Source organism: Oncorhynchus masou, chromosome 31 (genome assembly GCF_036934945.1).
Source record: "Oncorhynchus masou masou isolate Uvic2021 chromosome 31, UVic_Omas_1.1, whole genome shotgun sequence".
Classification (NCBI taxonomy): Eukaryota; Metazoa; Chordata; class Actinopteri; order Salmoniformes; family Salmonidae; genus Oncorhynchus; species Oncorhynchus masou.
The window spans coordinates 52,604,159-52,618,130 of NC_088242.1; the positions used below are offsets into that span (position 1 = coordinate 52,604,159).

Below are 13,972 nucleotides of genomic sequence, written 5' to 3' on the forward strand. Positions count from 1 at the left end.
TAAATATATTGCCATGAAAGTAGTTATTCTGATTTCAACCAGAAACTTGAATTGCCAAGTGAGTGTAGAAGACAATCTTCCGTTTAAATTAGCCATGCGCTCTTACAAATTGTATTTCCAGTCTCAATTTGCAGTAGGCTAGATAAATCATTAGGTTACCTCTCTTTATTTGGGGTATCTAAACGTGTTGCAAATTACATTCAATGTCATTGTTTGATTTTAGATCCTTTCTAGGGTCGAGAATCCCTTAATGTGTGTCTGGTTTGGATTGTGGGAGGAGTTATAATTAACTGCTCCATATTCAAATGTTGGGAGGCTTCTTCAATGAACCCCCTCTCCCTCCCTTTATAAAGGGACCATAGCTAGTGCCTTTAAGACTAGACAAACTAACGGCTTTGGCGAATTATTGTCTTACCAGGGTAACCTATATAGATGCTCTATTTTGTCGAACGTCAACAGAAATTCAATTTGGTCAGTTGACAAGATTAATTTGAGCGACGGGATCTGAGGAAGAAGAAGATGATGATGGAATACGTGAACGATAAATTCGCATTGAAGTGTCAAGCGATTAAGAGCAGCGACTATTACATGGGCTCTGGCAGCGGGTTGGACCAAGTTATGGAGAGTTTGGACAGTGTACAGTACTACAGCAAAAACTCGCCCAAGTGTGTGCAGGCTTTCGAGCTACAGACCACCGAGCACAACACGCGAATGGAGCGGTCCTCACCGTGTGGAGAACAAAACGGTTAGTTACAGGCCCCTTTTCACTGTGCGTGCGTAAAGCGTTACCAAATATATTTTTCAACTGCCGGAGAAATGTGTATGCTGGATGTGTTATTGATGAGATTTGTAAGGCTATACCTGCAAGCTAAAAGCGTTACCCAAATGTTATTGAAGCAAATATGTATTAGGTTATTTTACGCATGTTATTTTAGCTTCCAAATAGTACTGTGCCTGTGAAACGAAAAGTATGCGCCATATCAAACAAGTCATTTTTTTATGTGTTATGTCATTCTTAGTGCTGTCCAAAAAAAACTGTTTGAATGCCAGATAGCTATTGGATTGAGGCAATTTAGTTATTTATGTATCTTTATATTAGGAATACCTTGAAAGAGCAATGGGCAGTTGTGGTCATATTTTAAATGTCATAAAATTATGAATATCCTAGAAAGTGTGGTTTTGAAAATATGTGTTTCTGGCTTTGTCAATAATAATATTAATAATATCAACCGTCATCAAAACTGAAATGCTAACGTGCAAATGTGTTTACATTAACTGCTTATGGTTAGAGAACAAATGGGCTTATACAACATCTCTTACATTAAATAGAGTTGTCAATATTCTTTATAGGCCTGTCACTTGCCTGTTGTGCAAAGATGACCTTATAATGTAGCATCTGGCAGCCAGCATATATACCAGTATTGTTGCAAGATTGAAAGATTCTGCTAACGTGTTATTGGGCCTATAAAAGGAAAATAAAACATGTTTAAAGTAGCCGAATTTATGAATAGCACTGTTATCTAAAATAACACTATTTTGAACTATGTTTTAGTTTATGTATTTATACTAATAAATTATAGAAACATTGATGTATCATATTAATAATAATACTTGTCTATTTCTTTCCTATAGCGAATTATGGTGTCCCCAAAACTGAAGAAGATACCTTGCACGTGGACCTCGGGAGGTCGATAGACAACTGTTGCAATCTGAGGGACTCGCCGGTAATGGCAGGTCAGGAGAAAACGGATTTGTACGAAATCAGTGACAAGTGTGACAGTAACGTATCGAGCAGTAAAAAGAGGCGGCACAGGACGACGTTCACGAGCGCACAGCTGGAGGAGTTGGAGAAGGTGTTTCAGAAAACTCATTACCCAGATGTTTATGTGAGAGAACAGCTGGCGATGAGAACGGAGCTAACCGAGGCCAGAGTGCAGGTAGGTCTACTTCTCTCTCACTTTCATTCAGTTCATCTCTAGACCAGGGGTTCCAAAACCTTTCCACAGAATTGGGGAACATCCTGCGCCCACCCCTGCGCACACGCCAGGTCTATTTCTATGGGCACAAGCACTGTTCATGACACAAACTGTTCACACCGTTCTTGTTGTTGGAGATTTAAAGCTTATTTCTAAACATTTTGTCATGAGGTGCAAAGAAAATTTGCCGTTTTAAAGTTAATTTAATTGCAATTTTATATATTTTGCAATGTCTAATGTGTATTCATGTGATATTTCAGAGACTAAAAAATGACAACAATAACTGTAGGCTAAAAAACTAAATAAAAAGCGTTAACTGACATCGGCTAGTTGATCTGGACATTTCTGACAAGTTATAAAAATCTCTCTAAGGTATAAAATGACTAACATGACAAGAGGTACTGGTGATGCACTACCCAATTTGGAAATTGCACCTCCTGCATTCTACTATTACAACTTTCAAAAGTAGATTTAAATGCGGACTGAGTTCTTATTAAAAACATAATACATGATACGTAATACATGATATACTGTGAATCACAAATGTACGCACGTTATTTAAAATGGATTGTATCTGAGTGCTCAGGTAATTATTAGGCCTGTGTCACCAAATATTGTCTACAGACAATATCATGCCGAAAAATAAGGGTAGCCTACACCACGTTGTCAAATTAGCCTAGGCTATAGCCTAAGCCTATAGGCCCATATGCTCAGTTCTGTTTAGGAAAAGTTTGATTATATTTCTCTATTTCTCCCTCTAGGTGTGGTTTCAAAACAGAAGAGCCAAGTGGAGAAAAAGAGAACGTTATGGGCAGATTCAACAGGCAAAAAGTCATTTTGCAGCGACATATGACATATCAGTGTTGCCAAGGACGGATAGCTACTCACAAGCAAGTTTGCGCTTTTACCAGAGACACGGTTTAATTACCACTATTGAATACTTTTTGCTAGACTAATTGAACTTCTCTATCATATGGAATTAATAATTAGATTTTGGTGTAATACTTGGTAATTGTTAACAATAATTAGAGCCCATCATGCGTATTTAGCCATACTAACTTTTATTTTGTATTTTCAAGTGTAGCCTAGGTAGGTTAGTAGCCTTCACATTTAGTATATTAAATCAAATGATAATGCTCTTGCTTGCCACCGCACCTTGATATATTGAACATACTTGACATAGGCCTATGTTAATAAGATGTATGCTATGCACCATATTTTACATAAGACTTTGAAAGTTGATTTAGAATGTATCTCGGCAAACCATAGAAATTAATGGCATCTCAGATTTCTCTGAAAATGATTTATCCAGTCAATTGGTGGAGGCTAGTTTAGGCGTATGGGCTTTTAAAAGGGCAATCACTGATTGCTTACGTTCATGTTTGGTATATCATATTGTGATATATATATATATATATATATATATATATACCCATTGATTCTTAAATAATATAACTTATAAATGCCTCATGAGCTTAGTTCAATTGTCTTACCTCATCAGAACCGAAAATATAAGCTTGTTTTACACCTTTGTTTGTAAATTATGTAATTGTAAACAAAAACTGTACATCCCAAAAACATGGTCAAGGGCAGTACTTGCATCCATATAGCTCAGTCCATGAATTTGAGAGCGGTTACATTTCTCCAGGCCCACCTCGCTATTTACCAAATCAGTGGCGGGGTAACGGCTTACTTATTGTTTGAACAAGACATTGCTCCTTTAAAGTCAATATAAGACGTAAAGCCACAAGGGACTGCCAAAACGCATCCCTTTAAAATAAGTTATGAAGCAAATGGCAGTCATATCGGTCAAGGGGGAAACCCAAACCCGGGGCATAATCCTACAGTGATTTCACTTATGCATGAAAATACATGTAGGCTAAGGCATGTGATAGGCTATATCAGAAATTCTGTATTGTAAATATTGTCAACCTAAAATATTGTCATATAAATATAAAAAACATTTATACAGGTTTTATAGCCTACCAATTTCCTGTAGTCTATATATAGCCTCTAAAATATATCTAAACAGACAATAAATGTAAACATCTTGGTTTTCTTGGAAAGCTGCGAGTGCTACTATATGCATTTATATGCACTATATGCAAGTCCTATCATCAACTGATTTCAACCAATGTATGACTGCGGATTAAGTGTATTATGTGATTGGAATGCCGGCATATTGGCAGTTCATTTGAACAATTAATAGAATCATTCCTCTAACTTGGGGCGGCAGGGTAGCCTAGTGGTTAGAGCGAATCCCCGAACTGACAAGGTACAAATCTGTCGTTCTACCCCTGAACAGGCAGTTAACCAACTGTTCCTAGGCAGTCATTGAAAATAAGAATTTGTTCTTAACTGACTTGCCTAGTAAAATAAAATAAATAAAAATAAAACTCTGCCTAGCTAGCTACAGTACAGATAAACACTTATCACAGCACAGGCAAACCATGATTGACCAACTCCCTGACTGGGCCTGGTTGCATAAAACACCTTAAGTATATTTTCCCCTTAAAGTTTCCTTAACTTTAAGTCAGTTGCACAAACATTTTTAAGGTACATTTCCCCCTTAAATAAAGTTAAGGGTGCCCATGAGGTCCCTTACCTGCTTCATTCATTATGGATATCAATGTAAACACCATTTTGTGGTGCTCTGGTTACAAAAGGAAAACATTAACCAGCTAGCTACATAGGTAAACAATGCAAGGTGCACAGTATATGGCTACAAAGCTAGCTGGCTAGTTAGCTTGATGTATTAGAAAGTCATATAAACAAGTTGGAGAAAAAACTATGTCAAGAAAATTGGTCTCCTGAATCAAGCTGGTTGTCCTTTTTGATTGTAGAAGTTCCATTTTGTTATCTCACAAAATGAAAGTGATCTCTTTGACTACTGCAGATGTTTAGTCAGTGAATCAGGCCATCTCCACGGTAACCAGATACTCCTTCTGCCATATGTGCCTTTAAACTACCATAAAACCCCTCAAATATGCCCTGACCTAAAGTATTTGTGAGGCTCTATACCATGCCCTTAAACAATTCCCTTAGGTAAGGGAAAATGATTCCTTCAGTCAAACCCTTAAGGGTAACATTTTATGCAACAGAGTCCTGATCTTTATCCCATCATAAGAAGGTTCATGCCCATTCTAGTGTTCTAATTTCTAATTCTATGGTACAGATGCTAAGTGGGGGATTGAAGCATGTCCATGTATCTTACTGTTTGATTTACGGCCATGACTCAATTCAGTTCAAAGTTGATGATTTATTCCTTGTAAATACTTTAGGGGGGAACATAAATTGCATTTTTGTGGGTTGGACATGGACATTTCTATGAAAAAGCAGAGTCTGGTTCTGTTTAAAAATATTACATTTGTTCCAAAAATTTGACTATATTTACAGATCATTGAGGTCATATCTGATATGCTCTCTGATGTCATCTGTTTATGGAAATAATTTTGATTGTAACCAGTTGAAAATGAAATGAAATCCCCATGCAACGCTAAACAAACCGTCATTACATACGACCACCAAACCATAGCAAAATCTTCACCCCCACCACAATTAAGTTTCTAGATGCGTCTGTAAACCAACATTTGGCAGGGATGTTACAGTAGTTGCAAGGGAAAGGATGGGTGCAGATACTAATCTTCAAGATGTGATTTTTCCCAATGAATCAGGAATACAATTTCTGACATCTGGTCTGGTAGCCTAAGCTATATACTGTAGGCTATTTGTCATTTATTTTACGAGGCAAGTCAGTTGAGAACAAATTCTTATATACAATGAAGGCATACCGGGGAAGAGTTAACAGGTTTAACTTCCTTGTTCAGGGGTAGAACAACAGATGTTTACCTTGTCAGCTACGGGGATTCAATCCAGCAACCTTTCAGTTACTGGCCCAACGCTCTAACCACTAGGTTACTGCCACCCCATCTGAAGTAGCCTGTTCTAAAGTTACACATTTGGATGAAATGGTATATCATATTGTATCATTGTCTAAAATGTAATGACTGATAAATCCAAAAAGATGACACTTTGTTAAAGAAAATGTCTCCTTAAGAACTAATGAGAAGAAAATAGAAAACCTTTATAATACACACAATTGGATTATGAGTATTCAAAATGTCAGGAGCAATTCATAATCAAGATCATTCAACTTTCTTGATAGAATAGAAAGGTCAATCAATAACCAGATAAATGACCTATCATTTCCCTTCCCAGATCCCCAACAACCTGTGGCCCAGCCCTGCTCCCAGTGGCTCAATGGTGTCCTCCTGCATGCTCCCCCGTGGATCTCCTCCCTGTGTAACCTCCTACTCCCACTCCCCCCGCTCCGCAGCTGACCACGGGTATGTGGGCTTCTCTAACCAGCAGAACCAGTTTGGACACGTCTCCATCAACAACTTTTTCACGGCTGACTCTCTCCTCACACCCTCACCCAACGGACACCAGTTCGAGGCCAAGCCTGAGTTCGAGAGACGCTCATCCAGCATCGCCGTGCTGCGGATGAAGGCCAAGGAACATGCGGCTAACATATCCTGGGCCATTTGATTGGGATTGTGAACTTTCTGTCCTCCCAAACGACTGACTCACAGCCACTCTAACTTTATCATTAATACTACGCACGATAATTATATCCCCAATGTTGTATGACTGACAGTGAACTGACTGTGACACCGGATTGATGGAAGAGGACTACCTTAAATTTTAAATGATGTAGGCCTAGATGCTGATCGCTGACTAGCCATCTGCTGGAGAGACATGCCCCAACAAACTGTGACCCTTTTTGGTCAAAGTTGAGAGGACAGAGATGATGAACTGAAAGGTTATTAAAGGTCGCCTCATCAAGGTCGAGCTGTGAGTGCATATCAGTTTAATCCACACAGGCGACACTTACTTTCAGGTTAACAACCAATGTGAAAGAGTAATGGAAACACCCTTTTTGCCAATTATTATTCATAATGAGGCACAATGTGTTGCTGAAAACGTGGTTATCTATGGCTTTTACACTCAACTTCAGTTTGTTCTACACTGTAGGACTTACAGTACAAGTGTTGAGGTGTTTATATTGTCATTCCCTGTGCTTTCTAACTCCATTGCCCCATGCAGCTCTGGACATACAGAGGATCTGAACAGAAATGAAATGGACTGACACACTAACATGTCTGTGTGCTTTGCAGCAAAGCTATTTAACCCCCATTGGCTCTGTTTGTGTTATATGGCACCAGCACAGGAAGGAGTTGGTATTTTTGTAACAAGGTAATAAAAACACGTGTTGTGACATCTTTTTTGATAGTATATTTTTTCTTTTATTGTATTTCCCCTCGCTCATTATAGATTCGGGATGGCGATCCGGGTTGGCGGTACAGGGATGTAAGCTAAGTGTTAGGCTACACCACAATAGTGTGAGTGACGTATTAAAAAGTAGAGTGTAATATGCACAATCTGCATGGGAATAATAATAAACAACAACCTTTCAGATAGTGCATCTCTTCGGATACTCTACAGATCATTGATATATTATCATCAGACTTAACCCCCTCTCTCCCTCCTAGAGTCACACACATTATATGCTGTAGCCCACATGGACACTGAACAGTGATCTCAGAGAGAGAGAGAGAGCAGCACAACGGGCATAGAACAGCATGCCTTTGTATTCTTCTAAAAGGGGACTGCAACCCGTTGTGCTGCTCTCTCTCTCTCTCTGAGATCTCTGCCTATTCATCTCATCGTGGAAAACGTGTCCATATTAATGGCATGCTTGATTCAATTACAACCGTAAGTTGTGTCAGATGCTTTGATATGGCACTGCCTTTGTTTTCCTAGGGCACTACTTCACTTCCTGGCTATTGCCAATCAAAACGATGTATCAGAGCATTTTACTGTATCTACAACGTACCAAAACCAGGGTCCTTTATTGAGAAGTTTAAGGCTTGAAACAAGACCTGGAAAATTATAGTGGTCAGCCTGACATATGCTTTGAGGTCTTGGCTTTCAGAATGCAGATCTTTTGGACTGAGTCAGAGCACAATGGGTCAATTGCAACGCATGTCATTACAAGAATGATGTCATTTTCTTGGCTTCGGATTATCTCTACTTTTAATTAAACTCAAACTCTTAACTTACTAAAATGCATATATTCATCTAGCCTGCTCAGTAGACTTCCAATAGGCCATATACCGCATAGGATAAGCTCATGGTTCACGTTAATATGCTTCCTTCCAAAGGATGGAGGAGGCAAGTTAATAATAGACCAACGTCTACTACCCCCATACGGATAGTATGTCCAAATACCCAGACTAGTGTACTAAATAGTATGCGAAAGAAGAACATTTTGTATTATGTGAAATTTCAAAAATAGTACCCCCGAACCCGTCATCTAATGCACGATTGTGTTGACCTTACGTCGTCGTCTTCATAATGGTGGTCTGCAAACCAACATTAAAGTAGCATGCCGCCACCTACTGTGCTGGAGTGCGTGGTTAATTTAACATCTAACCTTTATCTATAACTAGGCAACAAAGTTATGAACAAATTCTTATTTACAATGACGGCCTACCCCAAATGACGCTGGGCCAATTGTGCGTCACCCTAAGGGACTCCCAATCACTGCCGGATGTGATGCAGCCTGGATTTAAACCAGGGAATGCAGTGACACCTCTTGCACTGAGATGCAGTGTCTTAGACCACTCCTCCACCTCAAGGTTTGCAACATTTCTAAATCCTCCTACCTAACTTAGTACTTCTGAGAAAATAGCAAAGAGCCGGACTAACTTCTACTAGACCCTCCCCACCCCCAAATCCATTCCAACCCCCCCACCCCAACCTCGCCCAACCTCAATGACCCTACACTTCAATCTTTCCCCCTCTTCAACATATTTACAACAATATAACAACACATGCTAAACAATTTCATCGACCATACACACCAGACAGAAACTATTCACATGCTTGTCAACCAGATGACGAGTTCAATGTATAATGTCCTAAGCGCAATCGAGCAAACACCACCTCTTCCTTCCTAATCTGATCTTTGAATCTTGGTCCACAAACCTTTCTTTGGAGGGCATACAAATGCCGGCCCTTAGGATCAGAGTCTCATCTCTTCTGCCATACATGTATCAAAATGGCTCTGATCTTACATTTGGCCTCGGCTCTACCCAGTGGAACATTAATATCAATTATATCTTGTTTCAATGCTCTTTTGGCTAATTGGTCTACAATGAAATTCCCTTCCACACCCAAATGTGTTGGGACCCAGCAGAATCTCACTACTACACCCATTCTCTCAATTCTCCATTCTAACATTAATACCTCAAACAGTAGGTCCATCCTATTTGATTTACCAGATGATAAACTATTCAATAGAGACAGAGAATCTGAGCATACTATAATGCTAACAGGTTGTACGTCCTCCACCCACTGGAGGGCAACTATTAACGCCAACAGTTCAACTGAGTATACTGACAGTTCATCTGTTAGTCTTCTACATATCAAATTCAGGAACCTAAATGCCTACCATAACTATTGTGTTATAGTCTCCTGCATTGTTTTAACATTTATACAAACTTCAGAGCGTTTTCTTTCCAATTGTACCGATTATATGCATATCCCGGCATCAGGGCCAGAGCAACAGGCAGTTTACTTTGGGCACACCAGTCAGGCGGAAAATGAAAAAAAAAAGGACCTGTCACATAGAGTAGGCCAGAAGGCTAAACTGAAAAACCTAACTACCAAATAAAAAGATGGCGGAGCCGCAAAAGTTATTCTGTGCAAAGGTGTTTATTTACATAGTGAATCAGGAAGAAAAACAGTACTGCCATCCAAAGTATCCATTATGGGACAGCTCAAAGCAATGCTGCCCCATCAACAGCTAAATCCAAAATGGCTCCCTCCTTGAACTGAAAGAGAGGCTCCTTTTGTAGGGGAAACTCTCCCATTAGAACATACCCAGCACTAATTGATTAAGCAATTACCTTAATTTTCCACTCAGGTAAACAATGAATTATATACATTGCAACACGTTTCTCATGATACAATATACCATTTACAAAATCACATCACTACTGACATGGTGTCTTTCAATATGCCCATTTACATGAACAAGCCATTCGGGACAGGCACTACAAAGCCAGTCCGATTACCATAGCTCGGGTCCTTATCCCAGCATACCTGGAAGCTACAGAGATGAAGAGAGAGGAACAAAACCAAACAAACAACACGCTCATCCATAACATTGATAAGTATAATAAATGTTACTTAAATCAAACATGAACACTTGTCTGTATATTCTTTATACTATAAACTGTTACTGATGGAAAGTAAGAGTAACGTGTGAAATGTATGTACTATGATAGAGAAGTTAACTTGTGTGTCGACCCACATTGTTAGCGTAGCTGATAACGGAGCAGGGAGGCGCGATGAATGTGTGTGTGTGTGTGTGTGTGTGTGTGTTAGTGTACTAAACGCTGCCCACGGCCAGTGACGGACTTCTCTGTCACATGACCCTAGCCTGAAGAAGTTAGCCGCTGTTCCATAAGCTATACACTTGTAATCAATTGTCCTGATCAGAGCTCTGTAAATATACTGTACCAGTCAAATGTTTGCCAAAAATGCCAAGAGTGTGCAAAGCTGTCATCAAGGCAAAGGGTGGCAACTTTGAAGAATCTAAAAATATAAAATATATTTTGATTTGTTTTAACACTTTTTGGTTACTACATGATTCCATATGTGTTATGTCATAGTTTTGATGTCTACACTATTATTCTACAATTTATAAAATAGCAACAATAAAAACCCTGGAATGAGTAGGTGTGTCCAAGCTTTTGACTTGTACTGTACATCAACGATTGTCTGTCATCACCCCATACGTAACCAGAGACCGAGCGCATAAGATTCACCACCTTCTTAAACTTTTTGTTTCAACATTTATGATATGATCTTTCCGTGTACAGTACCAGTCAAACATTTGGACACACCTACTCAATTTCAATTAACAGGTGTGACTAGTTAAAAGTTCATTTGTGACTTTGCTCTGTTCATCTTTGCTCCGTTCATCTTTGCTCCGATCTTGTTAAGTCTCCTAGTCCCTGCTGCTGAGAAATATCCCGACAGCATGATCTTCCATTTAACAATGATGGAGGCCACTATGTTCTTGGGAACCTTCAATGCTGCGGACACTTTTTGGTACTTTTCCCCAGATCTGTGCCTCGACACAATCCTGTCTCTGAGCTTTACGGACAATTCCTTTGACCTCATGGCTTGGTTTTTGCTCTGACATGTACTGTCAACTGTTGGACCTTATATAGACCGTTGTATGTCTTTCCAAATCATATCCAATCAATTAACCTTAACACAGGTGGACTCCAATCAAGTTGTAGAAACATCTCAAGGATAAACAACGTTAACAGGATGCACCCGAGCTCAATTTCGAGTCTCATAGCAAAGGGTCTGAATAGTTAAGTAAATAAGGGATTTCTGTTTTTTATTTTTAATACATTTAAAAAATGTCTAAAAATCTGTTTTTGCTTTGTCATTATGGGGTATTGTGTGTAGATTGATGAGGGAAAAAATGATGTAATCCATTTTAGAATAAGGCTGTAACATAACAAAATGTGGAAAAGTCAAGAGGTCTGAATACATTCTAAATGCAATGTATGTGAGTGTATACTGTCAAAATCAGAATGGCCATCAGTTGCCTCCCTAGGGACCTCATGACCCACCCACTATCCCCCCAACATTATCAACCCACATCCCTCTCATCCCTCTCACTCGCAGCTTGTTGACCCAGAGACAGATGATGACAGATGATGCAGCCCAGCCTGCACATATGAGTGTGTGTGTGTGTCTTTTGTGTGTCGGGTGGAGTCCTCCCAGCCTCATCCCACGCATCGCTCCCTGCTCCTGCAGACCAGATCCATCTGCAGCTTCAATGGGTTTGATCCCCATAGGTTAACCTCAGCCATTAATAAGAGCGTCCCTCTATCCCTCCCTATTTCTGTCTTGCAGGGGAGGTGGGGGAGGGAGGACTGGGGGGGGGGGACTGAGGGGGAAGGAGAGGACTGAGGGTGGAGGTGGGGAAGGGAGGACTGAGGGGGAGGTGGGAGAGAGTGATGGTTGAGTTGTCAACAGGAAGACATCGCTACATCAAACAGAGTTGGCTTGAGAAATATGGTGGTCACATTTGCCAGAGCAGAAGTCTATAGATGAGTTTTTGCTATTTTTGATTGACATTTAAGGACACGTGGACAATATCTATTTAATGTCTTTGCTGTAAATTAAAGAGCCACTGAACACGTCTTGGAGGTGTTTCCTGAATCGCTTTTGGTTACTGATGTTTGTCCCCCATGAAACACAGTAGACACCGAAGCCTATTTCACTTCCTCAAAATCCCCAGAATTAATCTAAGATAACTCAAGAAATCTGTAATTAATTATGATGTTTTAGTTGTGCAATTGTACATCTAACTAAGGTGTTTGGTGCAGTATTTCTCAAGTAAAAAAAATTGCAACGTGGTGTTTTATGATAACAAAATCTAAGCTGCTGGGCAGGTCTGTCTCACTGTCTATGCTATTGGATAGAGAGCAATCACTGCAGCTGTTCACAAACTTCCTTTTGATATTTTTTGGGGGCTATCTTTTTTAATGTATTATTTATTTTGTTTTTTACCCCTTTTTCTCTCCAATTTCGTAGAATCCAATTAGTAGTAGTTACTGTCTTGTCTCATCGCTGCAACTCCGTATGGACTTGGGAGAGGCGAAGGTCGAAAGCCAAGCGTCCTCCGAAACGCAACCCAACCAAGCCGCACTGCTTCTTGACACAACACACATCCAACTCGGAAGCCAGCCAATGTGTCAGAGGAAACATGGTACACCTAGCAGCCAGGTTAGCATGCACTGCACCCAGCCCACCACAGAGTCTCTAATGTGCGATGAGACAAGGATATCCCTGCTGGCCAAACCCTCCCTAACCCCGGACGAAGCTGGGCCAATTGTGAGTCGCCCCATGAGCCTCCCGGTCGCAGCCGGCTGCAGCAGAGCCTGGGCTCGAACCCAGAATCACTGCGATGCAGCTTTAGACCACTGCACCACCCGGGAGGTGAGTGTCTGTTCCATTTAGTGAATTTGTTATTTAATGCATTTGTATGGGCTAATAGCAGTAAGGCCCCCAAACAATGTTCAGAAAATAATTGTTTTATACTCCAAGAGGTCTAAAAAAATTCTAAATCAAATAGCTAAATGATCCTTGGTATGACCTTCTTAAAACAATTCAATATAGCTTGGTAGAACCACCCTCCCCCGGCTTAGACAGGGCTTAGACTCTGAGGGTATTTCATGTGTGTAGTTTCCTATAGCTGCAGCAGTTTTGCTTTAATGGATTGATTGTTTTCAAGAGGGCATCTTCACCTGATTCATACAACAGTCAGGTCAGTTAGCGAGAGTGAACCCCTCTCTCCTTACAAACTCCAGCTCACCTCTCTCTAGTGCTTGTTCTATGAGTTTTTCCTGACCACATGACCTGATTAGGCCCCTACTCAACCAGCAACTGATCTCTTCAGATAATACCTCATTCTATGGCCAGATGTCATAGGATATGAATAACATTAAACTGACATTGTGAGACATTCTAGACTACTTTTCCTTGACACAAATTAAAATGTTACTTTCCTATTCTGGAACCACTAACGACAAAACAAAACATGAAATTCCTGTTCATGTGTCATAACACCACAGTGTAGCCAATACGGCATTCTTATGTCAACGATGTCAAGGTCCCTTGACTTCAGTGAGTGTAGTCTTTTCCAGCCCATTATAAGCCTCAAAACATCATCCTGTGAAGTCTTTGCAAAATGATTCATGTCACAACATATGATGCTTATGTCAATACATTGCAGTCAATGGGAAAAGATGAGAATCAACCGATTAATGACTAAGGCAATACAGTTCATTCAATGGGGGAAGATTAGCATGACAGCCTCCTACTCTCTCTCTCATTCCTCC

The 13,972-nt window shown here is 40.1% G+C and overlaps 1 protein-coding gene across 1 annotated transcript; it reads left to right on the plus strand.

Moving 5' to 3' along the window:
• The first annotated feature begins 519 nt into the window (after window positions 1–519).
• LOC135525232 (ALX homeobox protein 1-like) lies at window positions 520–6,524 on the plus strand. The gene is made up of 4 exons (XM_064952956.1): window positions 520–745; window positions 1,633–1,937; window positions 2,738–2,866; window positions 6,195–6,524. Exons 1-4 carry the CDS (start codon window positions 520–522, stop codon window positions 6,522–6,524), a joined length of 990 nt encoding a protein of 329 aa, XP_064809028.1.
• The last annotated feature ends 7,448 nt before the right edge of the window (window positions 6,525–13,972 follow it).